This window comes from Uloborus diversus, chromosome 6 (genome assembly GCF_026930045.1).
Source record: "Uloborus diversus isolate 005 chromosome 6, Udiv.v.3.1, whole genome shotgun sequence".
Taxonomy (NCBI): Eukaryota; Metazoa; Arthropoda; class Arachnida; order Araneae; family Uloboridae; genus Uloborus; species Uloborus diversus.
Window position 1 is genome coordinate 76111325 of NC_072736.1, and position 24144 is coordinate 76135468.

General features: G+C 31.3%; 1 protein-coding gene across 2 annotated transcripts; it reads right to left on the reverse strand.

Moving 5' to 3' along the window:
* Window positions 1-3437: 3437 nt before the first annotated feature.
* Window positions 3438-22239, reverse strand: LOC129224095 (uncharacterized). 2 transcript variants are annotated; one of them, XM_054858501.1, is made up of 6 exons: window positions 22118-22239; window positions 20513-20736; window positions 12676-12820; window positions 8308-8427; window positions 7467-7670; window positions 3438-4033 (listed from the first exon to the last, which is right to left on the reverse strand). In XM_054858501.1, exons 1-6 carry the CDS (start codon window positions 22221-22223, stop codon window positions 3903-3905), a joined length of 930 nt encoding a protein of 309 aa, XP_054714476.1. In that variant the 5' UTR covers window positions 22224-22239; the 3' UTR covers window positions 3438-3902. The 2 variants fall into 2 exon arrangements, with proteins under 2 accessions (XP_054714476.1, XP_054714475.1); XM_054858500.1 differs by having other exon boundaries at window positions 3438-4036.
* Between the last annotated feature and the right edge of the window lie 1905 nt (window positions 22240-24144).

Sequence of the window (24144 nt, forward strand, 5' to 3'; positions counted from 1 at the left end):
ATTAAGTAATATTATTACCATATTGCATATAGCAATCAGGCCCATGCTGGGCAAACCAAAGAGAGCAGTGGAAAGACTAGCTTGAGGGCGCCTGATTTTTCAAGTCAGTGGTGTATCCCTACAATAATTGTTGGGGGATATAACTAATTCTTTATATGGAGGGGAGTGACTAATAAAAATAAAATTTAAAAAAAGAAGTTAAGAAATGAAGCATATCGTTTTTTATTCATAAAACAATATACGTATGTTTTTAAAGGGGTTTAAATGAAAATTAAGTGTTTCGAGTGTCAAGAATGAAACGGCATTCTGGACAGTTTCAACAGTATTCTGGATCCATTAACTTTTCTCAAACCGTTCAACCAGAGATTCGTTTGAGGACTCTGAAGCTAATCATGATAATCAATTAAATCCTTAATGGTACTGTTTTTTATAAATGGAAAGTAGTAATATCAGGATGACATTTTTTTTTATTACTTTCAGTAAGTGTGATTAGAGGGGGGAGGGGGATCTCCCACGGAAAATTTTCGGAATTGAAGTCCAAAAAACAAAATTGTGAGCCATATTTGATGACGCTAGAAGGCATTGGCCTCAGAACTTTCCCCCACATATGTTTCGATATGGGAACTCTAGAAACACTTAGACTTTTTTTCCAATGATTTTAGATTTTCCAATGATTCTTCGTTTAATTCAGCATGAGTAAGAAAAAGAGTAAGTTTTAATTCCTACTCTGATAACACACATGTATTCACATTCATGATAAGTGTAAAAAGAATTTTTCGTCAACTCAAACTGAAAAATAAAAATTAATGTATATGTTTTGAATAACTTACTCTCAATATTCATCAAAATCCTTTATGTGTTTACACCCAAACCTGTTTTAATGCGGTGGATAGAGACCGCATAAAAAAAGTCTCACCTAGAAAACAACCCAAACGATAATTTTTGCTGAGTGGTCGGACAAACTTACCTGAATAAGAAAATTTTTGGGAGGTCGCAGTGACTTCCCATCCGGGTGCCTATGTTGTCACTCGGAAGATACTACCTCGCACTCGTTTTAAAAATAATTTTGTCACTGGAATCCCAGTCTTGATTGAAATTTTAATATACCGCATAAGAAAAAACACATAAAACAGGTTTGGGTGTATATCGTCGGCACCATGCTAAACCTACGTGAAAAATTGCATTTTTCAAATTCAATGGTTTGTCATAGTTCTCAAAAAAAAGGCAACTTACTGGTTCTAACTGCTTCCAGCAATAGTTTTACATTTAAAGTTATCTATAAATTTTTAAAAATGAAAATAACTAAAAGTGTTAGGTGAAAAGAAATTATATTTAGCATTTTGGCTCTCCTGAAAAATGCCAATATTCACATTTGTCAGTTTAGCATGGAGCCGTCGATATATGCTTCACTTTTTCAAGAAGGTGTTCAATTTTTATGTCACCCATTTCAATTTCCACCAACTATTCTGTCGCCCTTGGTGAGATACAATTACCACAAAAACAGACACCAGAAATTCTTTTATTTGGCTTCATACACACACAAACATACAAAGGCCCATAAAAATACAAAAAAGGAAATGATATGCCTATGTGAAGCCAAGATAAAATTCTTGGCTACTTGGATGAAGCAGTTCTTTTACATTGTGCATCCTACAAAAAATGGTTTTTACACTCTAACACACAAATGCTCAAAAATGTGTTGAATTCAACAACATCCAAAATGAGGCAAGTCTATATTCAACTGACATGCAAACAAAATTGCTTTGAAATTTACAGATATGAATATGCAATTTTGGCTACTACCTAGACTAGCCTTTTCAATATTCACAGTATTGTTAAGTCTTCAATCTCTCATCTAAGACATTTGATTAATCACAAGATTTAGTATGATTTGTGACAAATTTTATTTGATTTCTAATAACTCCAGCACCAAATAAAATTTTGATATTCTATAAAATTAGGTGAATTTTCAAGTTTATTTTGCTGTGAAATTTATCTTGAATCTTTCAATGTCTATTTAATAATTGGGTAGCAATAAATTTTGCATCTTTAAGATAGTGAAATTAAATTTGGTGCACATCTTATCCTGCTTTTTTTTTTTTTTTTTTTTAGCATGTATTGAACATTAAAATGTAAAATGATTTTCTAATACAAAGTATGTTTCTAGCAAACTAAGTTATGAATATGTGCAATGTTCAATTTACACATTTTTACAAAACTATAAAACATACTTACAATATATTTGACCATATAATTCATTCTCACAAATAGCATTGCTTGTACATATAATTTATTTAAAAATATAAATTATATAATGCATGTTTCTAAAACTCATTTAATGTTCATGGATTAGAATTAAGCTTTTGCAATCTAATTTGGTGAAGCTTTCATTCTTAATTTAAAAAGATTTATAATATAATTCTTAGCACTTTTACATGTTACAAAAAAATCCACATGAATATGGATAATTACTTGCTTTTTTGAAACATTGCAAAATTCGAGATATTATACGCAACTTAATTTAGAGATATTTTTTCCGTGCATTAAATTTTATATAACTATGAAATATTGCTCTCATATTTTAAATCATCTTTAAAAAAAAATCTCAAACTTGAAATATTTATTTAAGTTGGAAAAAGACTATGTAATATTAATGATCTGTTATAATACATAAATGTTACACTTCATGATAGAAATGAGTAATGTGTTACTATATAGTCTCACAAAATATACAATCAAGAGACAAACATTTTCGTATGTCTCATGTTAATAGTTTGTTTAAAAACTGGGCAAATGTAAAAATTTATTTTTTTAATAACCAGTTTTTAAAAACTAAACTGTGTTAAATTTTAAATGAATCATTCTGTGTTTGAACATGCATTTGAAAGTAACAAAAACATGACGAAATTATTAATATTTATTCAAATTATTTTATTAAGTATGGAAATAAGTTTTAGATATTAAACAAAAATTCTTAAGACACTAAAACATTGAAAAAAGATTACAGCAAAACAGATTTCAGAAAAAGGCTGTTTTGATTATACCACATTCTGAAATACAAACCACAAGAGATTGTGCAGATATTTATTTTTATTTCGACGGTATTGCTGTAAATGCAAACTAGCACATACATGTCAAAGGCAGTTTTTATTCATAGACATAGTTGGATTGGAAACTGAATAAATGTTATAAGTAGAATTTTTTCAGTTATATGATAAAAACTTTACAGCCAATTTACAACTTTATATTTCATTTTATTAAGGCTTCTCAACCTGAAAGTTTAATGAAAAAATATTTTTGCCCAATAAGAATTTCTTGAGATACATTTAAGTTTAAAGTTTTTAAAAAATCGTAACCCCTTTAAACTGCCTTGAAGTGTAGTTGTGTCTGAAATACAAAGCCCCCCCCCCCCCCCCCCCGCAATTGAATAAACTATCCTTCAAGTTATTTTTTGTTTTACTAGTGTAAAGTGCAATATAGTTAACATAACAGATTGCCACAATATTGTGTAAGTCATAATTGATTTATAAATCATTAATAGATAATATCTACAAATGACAAACACATATTACCTGTTACCAATGTATATTATTCAAACTTCATTTTCAAATAATTTTTACCAAGGACCAATTGAATTTATAACGTATTGACTAAAATATTTCATACTTTTCATTAAAAAATACAGTATTGATTCATAATATTTAACTAATTTCTATTCTTGCAACAAAAAAGAAGTCATTTGCATCATATGATATGATAGTATAAGCAAACTTTTCGAATTGCAATAGAAATGAGCAATTATCTTAAAATAGATTCATACACGAAATATTCAATTTCAATCCAACTTGTCTTCCCACGAATATGCATAGGGAAATTAACCATGGTTTTAAACAAGCCAATTTTCACTTTGTGGGGTAGTAGAGGCCTTCGTCGTGCACATTGTAGGTGATACCAGTCCCTGGAGAATAACCTCCTCCGGGGTAAGGTGGGGGCTTTTCTTCTTGTCTGTCTGGAGAATTGGTGTATCTGGGCACTGCTAAAAATAATTTGCATCTTAATATACAATGCATAAGTATCAGACACATAAAAATAAATATTTTTTCACAAGGTGAAATAAGGCATTGGGAATGCAATACATGCTCTATCTGGAAATTTTTGGAGAAGATATACATAGTCAATGGAGAGAATTCATAAAATAATAATCGAACATTTCAGAACCACAAAAAGTTCATTCTTTGTTGGTTATAAGTAATGAAAAAAAGGAAGAAAGAAAACTTGTGCAAATCATTGCATAACCAAAATATTGAACACAGGGTGAATTCTTCTCGAAACAACACACGCCTGCAAGCAAAAATATGATTACAAGCCAATAGCTGATTTTGTCTGATTTTTAGACACTGATTTTAGGAAAAATAATCAAAATTCCATCACATGCAAATTTTTTAGAAATTGAAAATTTAGATTTTTGTAGACATACCATTTAGTAGTGTTTCACTCAATTAAAGGGATCAGCACATAGTGTCATAAATTGTCCTTATGGGGAAGTCTGAAGGTTTTCTCTCTTAAAGGCAGAAAAGTTTTTAAAAGAAACAATTTTTAAGTTAATCAGTATGGCCAAGTAATTTTTGTTATCTTAAAAACAACTCTAATTTGTAGGGCAAATACATTAAAAATCCTCATTAAATTCAGTTTTCATAGAAACCAGGTACCACTGAAAATGATGGCTTCCTTTAGAAAACTAAGATACTAGAATATTTCAAGATCATGGATATTTTTTTTTATTAACTAACAAATTACAAGGAGAGATGTTAAACTACCTAGTTTCTCTAATTTTGAAACAAGATCCAAGTTTCATAAAATAAAAAAATAATAATTAATAAAATGAAATATGTACTTTATAGGAGGAAAAGTAGATTTTCTACCAACATACTTTTGCTTTGGCGGTACATTTTCCAAATGGCAGTTTAACTTAAAACATTGATTAATTGCTTGCATTTATTATTTAAAAGCAATGTTATGAACTACTGTAAATGCACATATTTTTACGAGTCACAATTTTCGCGAAAATAAAGATATCAATGGTTTTGTAAGGTGAAAATTTTGGCAGTTTTTTTGTGAACAAAAAGGAAACAATGTTAAAAAAATATTTTGCAAGGCTTAATTTTTCATGATTATGGTGGCTAACGAAAAAATTGAAGTGTCGTGAAAATAAGTGCTGTTACAGAATTTAGAAATGTGCATATTTAGGAATTTAGAAACCCCTCTTTGAAATTCCCAGTAAAAAGTTTGAAAGATGACTTATTTGACAAACTTAAAAGTAATTATACTGAGTGAAATGTTCAAAAAAAATTTCGCCAAGTTACAAATTTTATTTAAAGAGAGCTGAAAAAGAAAATCAATTCGAAAAAGAAATTACTTAAGCTTTGTGTGTGTCTTACACCTTATTGTATCATCATACTCAAAGCCAAAAAGTAAAAAAAGCTAATTAAGTTTCAACCTTTTAGTTAAATATTTTATAGAGCCAAATTTTTTCCAAAGATTGATGAAAAGATCGAGATGTTATTACTTTTTTTAATGGTGGACTTACAGAATACAAAATAAGGAGTTTGCAAGAGATAATAGTAAAACTCGGGAATTTTAAGGGTCCTTTTTTTTCTTAAAAAGCAAGAGTTTATAAGAAGTTAGTAAGTAGCATATATGAACCCTGTAATTTAGTGGATAATGCACAGAAAAAGAGAGAAATTTTAAGAATTAAAATTTATTTTGAAGAGATTAAAAAATGCAACTAATTGTATACACATGAAAAGTTTCACTTTCTTTCGCATTTTCCTAGTTTTGTGCTTATTATTTAAAACAGCTCACTTATATCTTAAGTCAACCAAAACTACAATTATTCCATTAAATAAATAGTTTTGAACCACAATTAAAATTTAACTATTTTTAGTTGAAAGGTATTCAATTAAATCGCTAGTTTGCTTGGTTTATTATTTTTTTTTAATTGGAAAAAAAAATTTAAAAAATTTTAGTTATGGAAAACGTTGAGACGAAGACAGAAAAAAATATCTATACATTTAAGCTTAAGGTTTTAATAAATTATTTGTAAATATGGACACAACAGGCTGTAAGGGTATAATATTACATATTATGTTGTTTTTTTCTTTCTCAGATAGTTTTCAAAGGTCACACTATAAGAGATCATGAAAAGACAATTGCTCATTTTAATCCTTCTACACTTGTATTGATATCCACTATGTGTCTAAAAAATTGCATAGTACAGAATCGATGGAGCTCTTTTGCTTAGTAAATAACTTTTTTCCCTATCTCATGCAGTTTTCAAGATAGGATTGCTAATTCCGCAGTTTTCCACCACGTGGCACTGTAGGTGATTCTTTTAAATAGCACATTGTCATTTTACTATACCTAGATACTAGTTTTTTAAACATAGCTTCAGCAGTTTCAAAGTTAAGAGGGGAAGAGAAAAAAATTCCACCAAAATAAAAATTTTGGCAAAAGGTAAAAATCTAATTTTTCGAAGGGTGCTACAAATCGAAAAAGTTTAGGATCCCCAGGTATAGTGTATGGCAATGTACTATACCTGGACCCCACTTTTATGACTATAGCTCTTACAGTTCATAAATTATTGGAATGGCAATGGAATTGGGCAGGCACCCTGTATATAACATTTTAAATGCTCAAGAAAGGCTTTTTTAACACTAAAATAATGAATAAGAAGTGTTTTTCACGGAATTTCAGTGCCTTACTTTCAATTGTTTGTTTTAATGCATCATAATATATTGACAGAGCCACAATGTTTCTAACTTTTTTTTTTTAATGGGGATAATACAATTCCTTTTTTACTCTATCCCGCAAAATATTTTAGGAATTCAAGTAATTTAGTGGTGATTAAAACTCATGAAATTTAAACCCTTGACCTTTCAAATGACTTGTCTCTGATACTGAAGTCAGCTTTGAATTTTCAATCATAACATCATCAGCATCAACTGTCTTAGAATTTTCTGAAGCAGCTGTTAATGAAATAGTGAATATGCAGTTGTAAATATTGCTATTTTTTTAAATTATATCAACTATGAAAATCAGTATGAAATAAAGAATTTTCACTTCAAACTTCACAATTCAAAATACACTTTGTTAAATACTACACTGAAATTTACTTTTACTTATTTTCCCCTTAATTTATTACACAATTAAAGAATTCTAAAACATAATGCCTCACACAAGCAAAAGAGCACTTAAACTACTTAAAGCTAATCAGAGCATTTTATCTACTTTCGATGACTATGATATGCCATGCTTCAATCAAAATCAGCCATGCTTGAAACAATTTTAACACATTACCTGGAACTCAAACCATTAATCACTAAGATGCATAACTTAGCACAATTAAGAACTAGCCATCTAGCAGGACGATACAATCAGAGAAAAGAAAATTGGCATTACACGCTTACTAGGATAAGGCTGGTGTCCCGCAACCAAAGGATGCGTGGAAGTGTTCTGAGACTCAAGCTCAAGATCTTGTCTCTGTAAACGAGCTCTTCTGCACAAGCAGACAACTACTCCAGCAACAAAAATACCACAGGCAACCAGAACGGTGACAAAGGCTGAAAATGCACCAACAGCCATGCCCAAAATCTCAGTCCCTGAGGTATCATCTGAAAAGAACATAAACAGTTAAACATATATATATATATGATTTCTTAGGAAAAAAATATGCAAAGCAAAAACATTATACTAATACAAAAGATCCAACTAGGCAAGTCAATTTATCAACAGAAGGAAAATTCATTTAATGCTAGTAAATTTAAAAGATTAAATGAAATGAGCATTTCAAAAGACTTCACTTTCAAAAACTCTAAAGTTTAAAAATATGGCTTCTCATTCTTCTTCCGAACTAATAGCACAAATTTAGACAAATTTCATTACAAAAACTTAGTAACACCACTTTCGTTGAAATGACGCAAATATCTTGCTCAGAGGCCATTTTTCTTTCACACATTTTTAAAGTTAATTCCAAACAAATGCTATAATTTTTTGAAAATCATAATCATAAAAATGAACTTTTTACGAAAATTGTCATTGTAAAAATGAAGTCTTTTTATATGCAAGTATTAAAATTGTTCATTTCCAATTGTAAATATGTCATTTTCCTTCTGTTTAAAAGTTTTTCCCCCCAAAAAACATGAAAAACAATTATTATTCTTCTCTTTAAATAGAGGATCAACTTATGTGTAGATTTCCAATTTTTTTACTGCCAACATTTTTTTTAATGCAAAAAACAAAATCACTAACCTACACAAAAGGCATGGCTTGTCTCATCACTATTGTCTCCACAGTGATTAACACCATCACATGTCAGATCTTTAGTAATGCAGAAACTGTTTAAACACAGAAAATCACGACAGCCTACAGCTAAAAAGTAACATAATGTTAGTACTAATATTAGTAAAAAATAGTTCTTGGACACAGTATTGTAGGGAGAAGTAAAGGGACATTTTAATTTTTACTACTAATAAAGCTGAAAGTCTTTGTCTGGATATCGAGATCTTTTCCTGGATCTCTGTGACGCGCACGGCCCCTAGACCGTTCGGCCGATTTTCATGAAATTTGGCACAAAGTTAGTTTGTAGCTTGGGGGTGTGCACCTTGAAAGGATTTTTCAAAAATTTGATTTTGTTCTTTTTCTATTCCAATTTTCAGAAAATTTTACCGAGCAAATTATCATGTGGAAGAGTAAAATTACCAAATCATCATAATTCATTTAATTCATATTCACTTCTTTAGTTCATTTTAATGTGCATACATTAGCACACAATAGAAGACTCAATCCAGTATTTAATTGGCACAGGCAAACTTTGATAATTTACTACAGCATCTCTCACTTGATTCCCGTCAACTAAGAGTCTCACCAGCATACAACGCTTCAAAATATTTGCAAAAGATTCTGTGGCAATATATGTGTGATAATGTGTGATAACCTGGAACAATAACATTGGCGAGCAAATAAACATAGCAAATTGGCGAGAAATTTGTCATCTGTTATTTAAATTTATTAGGCGAACAAAATGACCTTTTAATTTTCAACTACGTGTGAAGTCGTGCGGGTACCACTAGTAAAAAATAAAACAGACCCAATGAATAATTTCTTGTTCAAGTAAGGGACAAGTAAGTTTATTTTGAAAATATATTTAATTTCTTATTTTTTTATCATTTACTATGGAGCTCTGTCCCCTGCTTGCTAACATTCACCAACCCCCAAAGATTGCTTCACAATCTTATTTGATCCGCAAAGATTTAAATCGTCAATTAAAAAGAAACAGATTAAAAACGCATTATGAGCTCCCTTTGGATCAAAAAGCACCCTTTCCCCGGGTTTCAAAATAACTTGTACCAACTTGTAGAGCCGTAAGGGCTAAGGGGCTCCTGAGCATTGCAAATTGGGGGATAATTCCTTCGCTTTTTACTGATAGATTTAATGAATAAAGTATTACCTAAATTTTAGCTAAGCCCAAAAAAGTTTGAGCTAAAAACGCAAATAACTGCAGCCGTATTTAAGTTAGAGTATTGAAACAAATTGCATAGAATGCGGAAAATTTTACCCTTTCAAACAATATATAATATTAATATGTGCAACTAATTTTTCACCCCTTTAATAGGCAATTTATGCAAAATTGAGCTTAGAAAATTAATTACGAAAAACTTATTTGAATTTTAAAAAATAAAACCTGAGGTGCACACCCTCGGAGCTCGAAGTAATTTTGTAAAAAATTTCAAGGCTGTAGGTGCTATGAGGTCTCCTGGACGCAGGCTCACCACAGACTTCCTTCCAGAATTTCTTTGAAACCTAAATTTTATTTATTATAAAGGGATTATGATAAATTCATTTTGTTCATTTTTAAACAAAAATTTGGAACATTACTAAACAAAAAAGCAATATTATCTACATGGCACAGATATGGGAGAGGTTTTGGGATTAAAACTCCTCTCAGAAGTTCATCATATTTTTTCTTTCCACGAATGAAGGAAAAAAAACAGTATTTAAACATTTTCACATGACATAGGTTTTAATAAAATAACTTGCTGCTTTCAGAAGCAATCACAAGTTATTTTTCAGTTCATAAATATACAAACCATATTTCGTGACTCTTTCTGGTATAAGAGGGACGAAATGGCCTTAATAAAACTCAAAAGGTTATCATGATCACTCAGCACCTAAAGTGCTGCACAAATCTTTTTTAGGACAATTATTGTCTTGTAATGATTTGTTTTCAATGATCTGGAGAAGAAGCCAATATAACTGGATCTTAAATTAAAATAAAGGTTATTATAAATACATTGGGCACTCTGTTTTTGTTTAAAGTCATTGTTACATCAATGCTACTTATAAATTATTTTTAAGCAAGTGATATTAAGAATAATTATGTGCTAAGCAATAGAAGCAGTTTGGTTAGATGTATTTAAAAATATTTTCACATTAGAAACAAATGAAAAAGAAAGCAACAATTTTTGATTTTGAAAACCCTTCCAAGAATTTTTCTGGCTGTGCCTATGTTATCTAAATAATAATATGGATATTATTATCAGTAATGATTGAAATATTTCTTATGATTAAAAAAAAAAGAAAGAAAATTGTAAGTTTCTGACATGTTTAACTTAGCGTTGTAGTTCAAGGCTGCAGTTCGTACAAACTATGACGTTTTTGTAGCAATTGGCAATACTGAGTATACATAAAAAAGCACCAATTCTACTACAAAATTTATATTCAAGATTGCCCTTTTAATTGGATTTAGATGCCCTTTCATCTGGAAGCACCCTGCCTTTTTCTCAATCTGGAGAAAACTAGTCTGTGTTACCATGATGCGCCCAGCCTTACTCCATAAAACATTAATTTAAAACATATTGTATAAATAGCTATAACATGAAAAATGTTATAGGGTAGCAAACTTGTTATGGAAAAAAATGATTTTAAACAATTGGTTTAATTTATTTAACAACACAGAAAAGCCATTAACAAAAGAAGTGTTTCCCACAAAAAGTCTCCTCACTTAAGAAAAAAAGAAAACCTCAACATTTAAAAACCTGAAATGTTAGGGGTATCTCCCCCTAAGGGACACACCTTTTTCTAAAACTAAAGAATAGCTTACAAGTGGGCAAGAGTATTCAATTTCGTTAAAAATAGGGAAAGGAAAGCCCTCAATCTCCTTTTCCTTAAAAAACCCAAAGATAGCCTAAAATACATTTTTAACACTTCCGCTTTGAAAAATACTTGGGGAAGAGCCCCTAAACTCCATTTTCTTATTTCAGCAAAGTAGGAGTAAAATAGCATCTTAAATACTTTTTTTGCTTCAAAAAAATTTCCTAGGAAAACCCCTGAACCCCTTGTCCTAGATTCACAAAGAAGGCCTCAGGGCCAGATTTGGAAGTGTGGAGACCACGGGACAACGAAAGAGTGGAGGCACCAATTCAGGGTTCGAAAAGATCATCATATTTTCGAAAATATCCGATACTTTGATATATATCCGAATATTTATATATATATATGTATATATCCGATATTTTTGACCCGTGAAAGTTAGGATATTTTGTAAAAATTTCATTGTGGGAGCACCTTTGTTGTGGAGGCCCCGGGGCAGTAGCCCGCTTGCCCTCTCCTAAATCCGGCCCTGGATGGCCTACAAGTTTTTAGACTTCAATTTTGAATTTTTTCGGAGAAGGAACATCCCCTCCCCCTAAAGTTACTCAAAGACAGCTTAAAATCACATTTTATTGCTTCAATTTTGAAAAATGTTCGGGGAAGAAATATCCGTAAGTCACCTAATAAGTCTAAAGTAGTGTTTTTAATATCCTTTTGAAATATTTTCAGAGGAGAAATCATGTACTCCTTCCCCCTAGGTTCTCTAAAGATGGCCTTAATTTGCAATTTTAAGAGCACTGTCATATTTTCCTATATTGATCAATTTTAGCTTTGTTCAAATGAATTTTGATTGACAGAATTTCTGACAATTGAGGTTACACGGTGAAATGTATTGTTGTGAACCTTATAGACAGCAGCTCATTATAATCAACATTTGGTACACTTATATTTAAAACAATACATACAGAAAGATTTAAAGCCAGCAACAACCAATTTTAAAAGTTTACTAGATTTTTTTTGGAAAATACACGAAGAAAACTCATGGAATCCTAATTAGAAAACTATAGTACATTTTATTACAATTACAAAGATATTTATAATCATGTAATAATATTCATAGGCACACATATGGGCGGGGGGAAGGGGCAAGTGGGGGCTCATGACCCCCCCCCCCCTAGAAGTTAGAACTTGTTTGCTTTTAGTACTTTTATTTTTGCAAAAATGTAAAAACATTTCTTCTCCAGCCATTAATGAATAAGTTGTTAAAAATGTTGAATTTTAATAACTGTAATCTGTACTGAAATCGGTTTACATGGGTAAAATATCCAGCTAAACCATGGGGAAAACATCTGAGCACCCCCCCCCCCCCCGATTAAAATTTTGGCTCCCATGGTAATAATTGAAAGCAATATTATAAATTAAATGAATGTAACTCCCTCCTCTACCTGAAAAATCAAATAAAGAATTTTTTTCATGTAAATTAAAAATAGCAATTGTGGAGATTTCAATATATCTTAATAGACTTACGGGAATCTTTAAATGTAGTAATAACTAATTTAAACCCATTTCCAGGCTGAGTCCATTTATCTGTTACATACTTCAGTGTAACAAAATTACTCTGAGTAAAGATGGTCCCAACATCAGCTCTAGTACTGCGGCAAGACAAATCTACCTACAAATTTACATAAAAATTTAATACACTTAATAAATATCAACTTAAAGGAATAAAGACTAAAGGTAAAATATAGATACATAGTTTTTTTAAACAATATTTTGTAATAATGGATGTAACCACCATCAGTAACTTGACTCCCCCAGTAACCCAACATTTATTTTTCTTATGGTTCTCCCAATGCTAATAACCTCTTTAACTTGCATACATTTTCAGAAACTCCAATAAGGCGACATTCAATTGCAATTTTAGTCCAACTTTGGCTACCGACATTCTTTCAGATTTACCTTCTCTCCTAATTTTATGCTGCGGTTTTGTGGTCAGTCAATCCTTTTCTGGAAAGCTCTTTTAGAGAATTCAAATCTTTTAACCAGGGAAGTCAGCCACCACACTGTGCTGTTATTGCAATTCTAAAAGGCTATGAAAGGATAGGATAAATGTACCCATGGTAGTCCTCCAGAGAAAAAAGGCTCCATGACATGTTTTGCACATACTGCTCACATGTATTGAGCAGGACTTTTGATCTTTAACAGACCTGACTGACCAGAAGCTTTTTCACTCCTTTTTTTAAATTATAGATTTATTCTTTGTGAGATATTCAAATAAGTGATTTTATTATGTACTTTTCAAAAAAAAAAAAATTTATTTACTGAAATTAATTTTTATAATGTGAATGGTAACATTAGGAAGTAGGTGATAGAGAAACTCTTTAGGAATTTAAATAATGGAACCTCAGTAAGTTGACATCTACTTCGGTCGACATGTTTTCATGTTCCGGGGTGTCGAGTTATTGAGATTCCACTGTATTTTAGTGAAATTAAAAGATCTTAAAATGTCTCTGTTGTATCAAAGATAAACATTGTTACTCATTGGCAAACATAACATTGGGTTGCCACTGATAATATGAAATTTTTGATGAAATTCAATTCAGAACTTAGAACAGGACAGTGAAGAACTAATATTTTGAGTCATCATATAAATACTATGCAATAAGATGCATTTTAATTAAATGATAATATTGATTTAAACTTGAAGATTTTATAATTCATAAATTATACACAAAAATAGTTCTATAAGAACACAGCAATTATTTTGTATGTCAAACACATGGAAAATCCATGGATTTTCCTTTTGTCCGATTTCTCCTGGCCTGTTGAACTTGTTACGATAATATGAGAAATATAGCAATACTGAGGGGCATAATTCAAAATGTTACTGTATTTTATTTTTAAAATCTCCATTAAATATTTTGCATTAAATTTAAACACATATGAAAACAGTTTTGACCAAGGTTTCTATTAAAAATATGCATGTATAATTGCAAAACTGTTTGAGCAAATAATTGATTTCATGAAAAACAATATAAAAGCTGTAATAAAACTCATTGGTTCTGGTTAAAACATTTAAGCAAACTTTTATTGCACAAAGATTTGAAGTATTATAGAGCTATTTAAGTTAATAAATAAGACTTCAGTTACAGCAATACTTGAGGAGTAACTAATTAAGCTTTTAACTTAAAATGTTATAATTATGTTACAATTGTTACATTTTATTAGTACTTCTTTTTGAACTTACCTTGAAGACGAGAACAATTCAAAATTTAAAAGAATAATACGGTAAATTTTAGGAAAAGTGCTAGTTTAAGTCCCAGATAAATATTCCAAACACTTCCATTAAAAACCAAAAAAAAAAATTACATGGTAAACTTCGCCTCATATTCAATCCATGACAAAACTTTCAGGTGTTACTTTTATCTGAAACTCTTTTTATTGCTTCAAAATTGTGTCAGCAACATATCTCACATTCAAATAGCAATCTTTAAAAAAATCCAGTGCATTATAAAACATCACAGAAAAAAAAATATTAAAGGATATAAAATGTTTTTTGTTAATCTATGAGGACTGGTTCTTGTGTTTTAAAAAGATGAATTTATATTGATTAAAAAAAGCAATATATGCTTGACTCAAGTTTTTATACCATGTCGGTTGTGCAGACTTTCGGAATGGTTATGCGTAAGTAGTCAAAACATTTATTTGGAGCCAAAGGATTACCTGGATGAATCCTTTTCATGTAATGTATAAGTCTCAATTGAAAGTTCCAACTTGAGTTGCAAAGAATCATGGGTAAAAGTTTTTCAATCTTTACTTTTCTGGCTAGGACTAAATGAAAGCTCATGCCAGTAGCGCAAATTAAATGCGAAATAAATTCAATTTTCTATGTATTTTAGCATAATAGAAAAGAAATTTATTGCCATGAAAATAGTGAGTTTTAATTTTGGAATATTTTAATTAGGTATGTCCAGCTATCATATTGTGGGAAATTTATTATATCTGTAACATTGGAGCAGAAACCGATTGTTACTCAACTGATGCATGTATTTGCGATGTTTTTTCAACTATTTCTGTTTGTAAAGGGCTTGTTGAGTTGATTTTCATTGCACAAATATTAGTTTAATTGCATCATTTTTCCTGTCAAATCATTTCATGTTTTAAAACAATTTTTATTTCTTACAATATGCTTTCAAAACATTATTTTCTCCTCAACAGTCCAAAAATACAGTCCCCTTTTCCCAGTGGGAATAAATGTTCACCTTGACTTTGCCTTAATTAAAAAAAAAATTATTACTAATTTGTAGCGAAATTACCCTATCAATTTGATTTTTTAAATATATTTACAAATTGAAATCTTCCAAGGTTAAATTGGCATTTTTCCTGATATTCAAAAAATAACATGTACTTATGTTCATTTATTTATGTAAACATTTTTTAATACTGGGCAAATAATAATTAATAATATAAGTACATTTTAAAAGTCAGGTGAAACAGATCACAGTACATTTTACTCTAGTCTAATAATATTTAGTATTTTAGTCTGATGTGCAAGGAATTTAGTTTGATTAACCTTTGAAACTAGGAGATGCTCAGTCTCTTTTTGGGTTGCAATAATATTGGCACATTTTTGCCATTAGGTGGAAAAAAACGGTAAAAACCGTCTTGCCAAAAATACCTATTTGCCACAGCAGTAAAAATGGAAATTATTTATTTTCCGAGCAATGTAACTATTTTTACTTTCACCAAGTTTTTACTTTGGTAATAATAATACATTGCTTTAGCGGTTTTTTTTTTTAATTATTATTTAGAATAGTTAATGCATTAATTGAAACAGTTATCTAAATGCAAGTGCTATTCAATTTGTATCGATTTAATAAAATGCTTTTTTTAGTTCTATTAAATATTGATCATAAGAAAGAGGGAGAATAACTCACTGGATTTGATTATAAAGTTGAAAATATTGAAGAACAGCTGTAACTGTTAAACAATTAAACCTTATGTTTCCAGTTCTTTTTAACAGAAGCAATACCAATTTTGCCATGCTTACAGAACAATAGAAAAATCAGTTTAAAAAAAAAGAGAGAGAGAGAGAAACTCACATTAAACGGTAAATTTATTATTGAAAAAAATATATAAAAGATGAATATTTATCCCACATTATATGAATATAAACAGAACTAAAAAAATATTTACGCTTGTTTCACTCTAGTTTCTGATTGTTAGAAAGTGCATAACACACTTGACCCTTAAGTAGTAAACATTTGGAAGGAGTTATAACATTAAATTATAAATCTACTTAACTATCTCCTATGGGCAGAGCCGGCTTTAGTAGCTCTACCGCCCTAGGCCAAATTGACAAGTGCCCCCCCCCCTTGAATTTTTAGAATAATAATATAAAATATATTAATAAAATAAAAATCATAGTAAAGTACTTAAAACAAAAGTTTCTAGTTAAATCCCAAACTGAGTTTTACCCTATCCAAGCACTGGTACACACTCTAAATTATTAATTATTGTTGTTTTTTTAGTATTGAAGCAGTGTATTTCATGGCGCTGAAACAGATATTCATACTCAAAAAAAAAGTTTCAACTTCAAAGTTTGCCGCCCCTAAAATCTGCCCCCCTTGGCGGGCCGTCTTGGTCGCCTACCCCAGGAGCCAAGCCTGCCTATGGGGGGGGGGGATATTTTTTGCAATAAAAAAAAGACACAAGAAATAGTCAGTATTTAAAAAATGCAATACAAATTGACTTTGCATTTTCTAAATGTAGTCATGTTGCTTTTGAAGTAATTATTAGCTGCTTGAATGTTCAACTGTAGGTATACATGTTTTTAGTACATACAACATATATGTGCAAGTGTGTCTTCTACATCATATTACTGGAAAAGATGACATGACTTTCTACACTAAATTGAGAGATTGAAAAATAAGTTTTTATTTCATGATCCCTCTTCATTATATAAATCTATTTGCAAAACAGATTAGGTTTTTTTTTTATCAGACATGTGATTTTCAATATTTTTAATGAATTTAGTAATTTTTGAAAGATCCAAGTATTGTATGCAGAGAAGAAAAAAAGAAGGGAGCTTGCTGGATGAATTCAACATGTCTGTTAATTTCATGCATCAAATTTAAAAAATTGGATCTACAGACACAAAAATCCATAGATTAACTTGCAAGTGTAGTAAAAAAAAACTGACAGTAATGTGTTTGTTCACACAATAATGCAATTTCAGTATTTTGCATCTTATTTGGGTCACATGTTTCAAATATTTTAATTAACAAGCCTCAAAAAACATTTTAAAGTTTTATATACCAAATTTACATTAATGAAATTTCTAATTAATAGTCTGATTTGAAGTCTCAATTATATGTACAAAATACTGTTTTTTAATACAATGCCGGTTTTTACCAGGTTTTGCCACTGTCCAGGCAAATATACCATTTTGTCGGCAAAATGCCCAACCCTAGGCCGCAGGATAACCCTGAGTTTGGTCCTAGCCAGTCAAAGATTCACTGTCTTCATTAATGGTGACTAGGGGACATTAAATATGCTCATGGTCACTAAGTCCTCCAAATGAAACGATACCTCTGGGGGTGCTGGACCAGGGATTGCTCAGCTTCAGGTCTGGATAAAAAAAAATCAGAGCTGTCTTCAGGGTACCATTTAACTGGTTAAACCACAAGTAGGTGTGGGGGACCCCGAAGAGAAAACTCTCATTTCGAAGTACTACACTTTTTTATTTGGGAAAACTTTTTTAAAATTTCTACTCAGATTGAAACAAAACTCAAAAACATTACAAGTATTATTTACAAAATTCGCCAAGCAAACCTCAGATTCAAGTTAATACTACACAGATTTTTTTCAATTAAAACACTGCATACATGTCAATATCTAAACTACATTTGTACTAGACACATTTTTAAAAAAAATTATAATTGTAAAATTTAAATGACTATACATTTGCATAAAGGTAAAGCCATTTCTTGTTTGTTACAAATATTGTACCGAAAAACACAATAAAAAATTATTACCTTTTAATGGATGCTATTTCCAACTGTTTGTATTTATTGCCAAGAATGTAAAAGAAATGAAAACTAAAAATTATACACAAAAAAGCAAGCATTAGAAGAAATAAAAACATTTGAAATTATAAAAAAAAGCATAACACATGCATTTTATAACAAAATAAAATTGAAAACAAAGCAATGAAATTGAACTACAGTTTTGCACAAAAATATAAAGAGTTTATACAAAAAATAAAAGTTTGGCAGAAGAAAATGAAAATTCTCAATAATTATTATAATAGTTCATGTATAAATTTCAAGATTAGACTAAACCTTTTACACTGTAAAAGCTTCAAAATTAATCATTAATAGTGAGCAGTAAGGATCAGATTGCCTACCACCAACCTAAAATAACTAGAAAAGCATAGTGTAAAAAAAAAAAATAAAGACCAATATAGTAAAACCATTCATTTAAAAAAAAAATCAAAAGTGATTTCAAAATAATTTTTTGATGGCATTATAAGGAAACATAAGATGCAATATTTTTCAAATACAGTAGGCTCTCTGTTTAACAATGCTCTATTTAATGACTTTCTCTATTTAAAGATGACTTTTCATGGTCCCGGATACTCCACTGTAGTTTTAGAAGCATTTTATTTAAGGACAATTTTTTGTAGTCTTTTGAAAGTCGTTAAATAGAGAGCAAACTGTACTTGTTTGCTTTATACACGCCGTGATTTTTGTGTCTTAAATCTTCACAAAAGTTTCGATCCACATCTAATACATGGTTTTTAGCTGCGTACAGTTCAAGAGTGCTCCTACTTCAAGCTGCAGATTTGTCAAATAACAGCAGATTATTATGGTCAATTATTTAATAACTTAAAACAATTTTACAAAACATAAAGTGCTAAAATAAAAAATAAAATAAGATTCAAGGTAATAGGCTGAAATAGCTTCCAATTTTTAAAATAATTGAAACACTCACAAGATGCAAAAGGAATGAAATTTCGAACATTGCTTGACAATTTTCGGTGAAGCATTGAGTCAAAGTGAAATGGGGTAAGATATTGAATGAGTTATTAATTGAAAATTCAGTTAAAGGGAAGCCTTAAATTAGTCAATTTTTTCAATGAACTAAATTTGGCATCCTACAATAAATGGATTTTTTTCTGATCGTCAGAGTAAACATAATTGAAGAAATTTTTCTAAAAATTGGCAACAAAATTCCTTCAAATTCTTTCAATGCATCTTTTTAAAAATAAATCAAAACATTCAAGGACTAACGATGAATTTGTGAATGTATCGTGACGTACATCCATAAAAATCTATAAGAAATTTTTAGGCATGCTTTCGTTTTCTAAATTCTATATACTATATATTGTTTTGTTTACTAATTGTGAATAAAAATCTTTTTTTGCTGCTTCCCCCCCCCCCCAAAAAAAAGAATTGCTTTTGTTTAACAAGTTTAAACATCATAATGAAATGAAAAGGGTTTTTCATTCGGTAAAATCTATTTTGGAGAACTTTTGGGCATTTTCAAAATAGCAGTAGAATAAGAATGATAAACATTCCAATATTATTTGACTTATATCTTTATACATAAATGGAGACTTCTGTGTGTATATATGTCTGGGGTAATCTTCAAAACTACTGGACCGATTTTAACCATTTTTTCACCATAGATAGCTACATTATCAGGGAGCAACTTAGGCTATAATTTATTCCTAACAAACTTAGTTTAAAACTGCTATGATAGAAAACAGTAAATGTCAGTAATTTCTCCATTAAATGATTAAATACGAAACCCATTGTTACGAAAATTCGTTGCCTTACAACAGCAATATTAAAAGTAATCATAATGAAAATTTTGAAACAAGGCTTCTCCGGAGCAATCATGAGTTTTAAGTCATTTAAACATTTGGAAACTACTTTTTGCACACTTAGGGAAACATAGTAGAGAGCTTTTTTTTTCTTTTTTTGTGTGTGTACTACTCAATCAAATAAAGTGCATGGTTTTTTTAATGATCTTTGTTTTAGTTACTTCATATTTTTGAAATTCTTCAAACTATTATCTGCTTTAATTTGTGCTTTCGTTTCTAAATGAATACTCGTTCATTCTTTATACTTATTGCTATTTTACTTTTATGGGTAAGGAAGAAGCTTGATTTTTAATCATATCAAAGTGGTGTGTTTTGAGTTCTTTCAGTTAAAACAGAAAACGAGAGAAATTAGCGATTGTTTCTCACAATTATTACTGACCCTGGCAATGCCGTGTATTTTTGCTAGTTGGTAATGTAAAACAATTTTACCAAAAACAGCAAGAAAAATGAAACAAAATGCTTATACTATCATACCTTATGGTTTCCAAATGCGTGAGCTCCATCATATATAAACAGATGATCATTGCAGTCCAAGGCTAATCTTTCAAATCTCAACATAAATCTCTGTAAGATAGTGTCAGTCTGAAAAGTGAGGACACAAGACAAATTATCTTCGCCTTCTGATGTTAACACTGTACCATCTATTTTCTTATACATTTGAAGGTTTCTTTCTTTTGTGCACAAAGTTGATATGTGGTCTAAAAAAATATAATCTAATTAATAATAATTTAAGATGACAGATACAATAAAAAATTGAAAACTACAAAAGTATCTAATCTAGGGGTTCAAACTTTTCTGATTTGCAGCACCCTTTAAAGAATTAATTTTCTCATGGCACCCCGCTCTATCCCCATCAATACCATGAAAATTTTGCAGCACCCCCTTTGGTAACCCCTGATCTAATCCATAAACAAGGCTCCATGTTTCACAAACTGTTATATGGTTCCCTCAGCACATTGATCTAAAAACTTAAATGGTATAAACATCAAAAGATGAAGGGCTACCAAAAAAAACCAACACTAAAAACCTTATAAGAAACTCCAGTGGCAAATTTTAAGAAATAAAGCAAAATACACAAATCAAACAAGGCAATTGGTTATAAATAGATATATTTAATCCAACAGTGAAAGAGATATGAATAATGTCAAGACAGATGACAAGCCACGGGTAGGTAGCCTAGTGGATAGAGTATTGGATTCAGGGTTTCATTCAGAACCAAAAACCAGCAAGACATGGGAAACAAAGCTAATATGCAATGGTGCACGCCGTGCACGGATACATCTGATGCTGTGCAGATCAGGAGCAGATACAGACTACCATTTTAGAGAGGGTCATGCTGAAGAATGCCCCCCCCCCCTAAGGGCACCCATATAGGGGGGCAAGGAGGGCTTGAGACCCCCCCCCCCCCTTTTGAAATTAGAACCTTGTTTTTAGTACTTTTTTCTTTGCAAAAATGTAAAAACATTTCTTCTCCAGCCATCAATGAATAAGTTATTAAAAATGTCAAATTTTAATGACTCTAATCTGTTCTGAAATCAGTTTAAACGGGGAAAATATCCAGCTAAACCACAGGGAAAGTATTTGAGCCAACCCCCTTGCAACTTTGCAAGGTTCGTGACGCAAAGTTATCTATGCATTTATTTTTCAGGGATGATCATTAACTTTTAAATGTCACATTACCCTTAATAGTTAGTATAATAAATTTCTAAAAGGAAAAAGAATTCTCCCTCAAAGCGGAAAGAAATGATCTGAAGCAAATTATAAATACTACAAGAAAAACTGTCCATCAAGAAAGCTACAACAGAAAAGTTTACTTAAAATATTTGCAGAATAATTTAATCTAATTAACATCATAAGTTAAGAAATGAAAATGACTATTATCTACGTAAATAATGAACGATTTATAAATCATAACAATGATTTTTCGTGGGTTGTAATTAAATGAATGCATTCCCTCGGAAAAGAAATAGTATATAATGATCGAAAATTTCTACGTTTCAGAAACAATTTCACAGTGGACAGTTATTTACGAACAACTAAAATTTAAGATAATTGAGAGGAAATTAATATTTAACATACAATACTTATTTTTATCTGCAAAAGCACCATTTCTACAAAGGAGTAAATTCAACAATAAACATTGAAGAACAACATAACTCCAGTGATCCCTCTGTACGCTCGCCATTTTGACAGGCCATTTAAACACTGAAAGAAGCTGTTGCCAACTGAGTTATTAGAAATAGCAAAAACATTCCCGTCCACGCTTCCTTCTTTCCTTCCTTGATTGACACAGTGCTTGCGTTCGACGAACCTCACATGTCTACCGATAAGTAACCGGTTACTAACCACAGCGTTCTATGATCTACCGGTTACCATTCTAAGCTATTGATTGGGTAATTGGAGCAAGAGATCATTAGTGGTCACGTGATTAACTAACCGGTCGCTACCGGTCATGCTCGTCGAACGTGAGCATTTTGATTGAAACTTTTAAACTAAAAAAGGAAATGTGGGTAAATCTCAATGTGACCTGACTTCCTCCTTCAATGAAGACCGTCCTTTATTTCTATGCACCTTCCTTTTGCTTCCCTCCCCCAAAACTAAATGATGGCCCCGCTTCCTCTCTCCATAAGGAAAAGGAAAGCGTTGAGATTTATTCTTTTAATCACAAAATGTCAATTCTTGGAGTGTTCAATAGATTACAATTTTACAAAAGGAGCTTAGGAACTAATTTTTATTGCAGCAAGTAGTCCTGTGGGGGGGGGGGGGGTGAGAGGAGTTTGGAGTCCCTTTGTCAACGGCGGATCCAGCTTCTGGTTTCGGAGGGGGTCATCATTGAAGTAGGTGTCAAAATTATTTTCAGGCACAGATACGGTCTCTTCCATTACATTTCGAAATATAGCGCCCAAAAATGCAGATTTAAATTATATTTCGTCACTTAAGGTAAGTAGGGGGTAACTAGTGTGGTGTCCACACTCCAGGGTCCCCCGTGTCTAGCACTATTTATAGATTAACCGGTTGGATAGGGCCCTGATGACAGCTCTTTTTTTTTCTCCCCAGACCAGAAATCGAGCAATTCCTGGTCTCGCAGCACTAGAGGTATTGATTCAGTTGGAGGACTACCCTGTGACGACGACATTAGCCATTCATTCACCAAAATATATTACTAAAGACCACGAACTTGAAAACGACTTCCCAAACGTACAAAACTATCGTTTAGCAATGTTCAGGAGCCCCTTAGAACCTAAAGCTGTGCAAGTTTGCACAAGTTAGTTTGGAACCCGGGAAAGGGGTGTTCGTCAAAGCGTTTTTTGAGCATTCACGATTGCTTATTGTTCTCACTTGACTGTTTTGATGTCCGATGATTTTATTTTCCCACCGCCTCCCTCTGCAGCACCACCGTCAACCGTCAACAGGCCTCACGATGCTGCTCCTCTAGCGAAAACCGTCTCCAGGTTGCGTCACTTACTTGTCTACACTTACACATACACCTGCACACACACACATATACAAACATCTACACTCACAAACACATATACACACACGCATACATACAGACACCTACACATACACAGATACACATACACAGACACAAACACATGCACACACAAACACATACACACAACTATCCACTCACACACACACATGCCTACACACACATACACATACTTCCCACACACGAACAAACATACTCCCCCCCTCCCCCCACACACACAAAAACGTAATTTGAATTTAAGATGTAAAAGTTTAAATTATTATTTTTTTTTTTTTTTCATTTCTTTTTGTCTCCGCGTGGGAGAAAGATTGTGCTCTTTTTATGAGCTCTTTACTTAAATTCTATATTTCTACGGGAGGAAAAGGTAGATTTTCATTTTGCTCGAAACGGAACTCGTATAACGCGTTTGTTAATCTGATTTTTTCTTATGAACGATTTAAATCTTTACAAATCAAATAAGATAGCGAAGCAATCTTCGGGGGTTGGTGAGCGACAACGAGCAGAGGGCGGAGCTCCCTAGAAATTGAAAAGGAAGTTTAAGGTTTGTCTAATTTCTGAGATACTCTGAGTTTCTGCGATGATTTTTAACTACATCCAGGATGAGTTAAACCGT

Coding starts and splice junctions, on each gene's coding strand:
- LOC129224095 (XM_054858500.1), bottom strand. CDS start 22,223: ATGGCGAGCGTACAGAGGGATCACTGGAGTTATGTTGTTCTTCAATGT. Junction 8,428..12,675: donor TACTACATTTAAAGATTCCC/GTAAGTCTATTA, acceptor GTTACTTTTTAG/CTGTAGGCTGTCGTGATTTT. Junction 7,671..8,307: donor AAGCCATGCCTTTTGTGTAG/GTTAGTGATTTT, acceptor TGTTCTTTTCAG/ATGATACCTCAGGGACTGAG.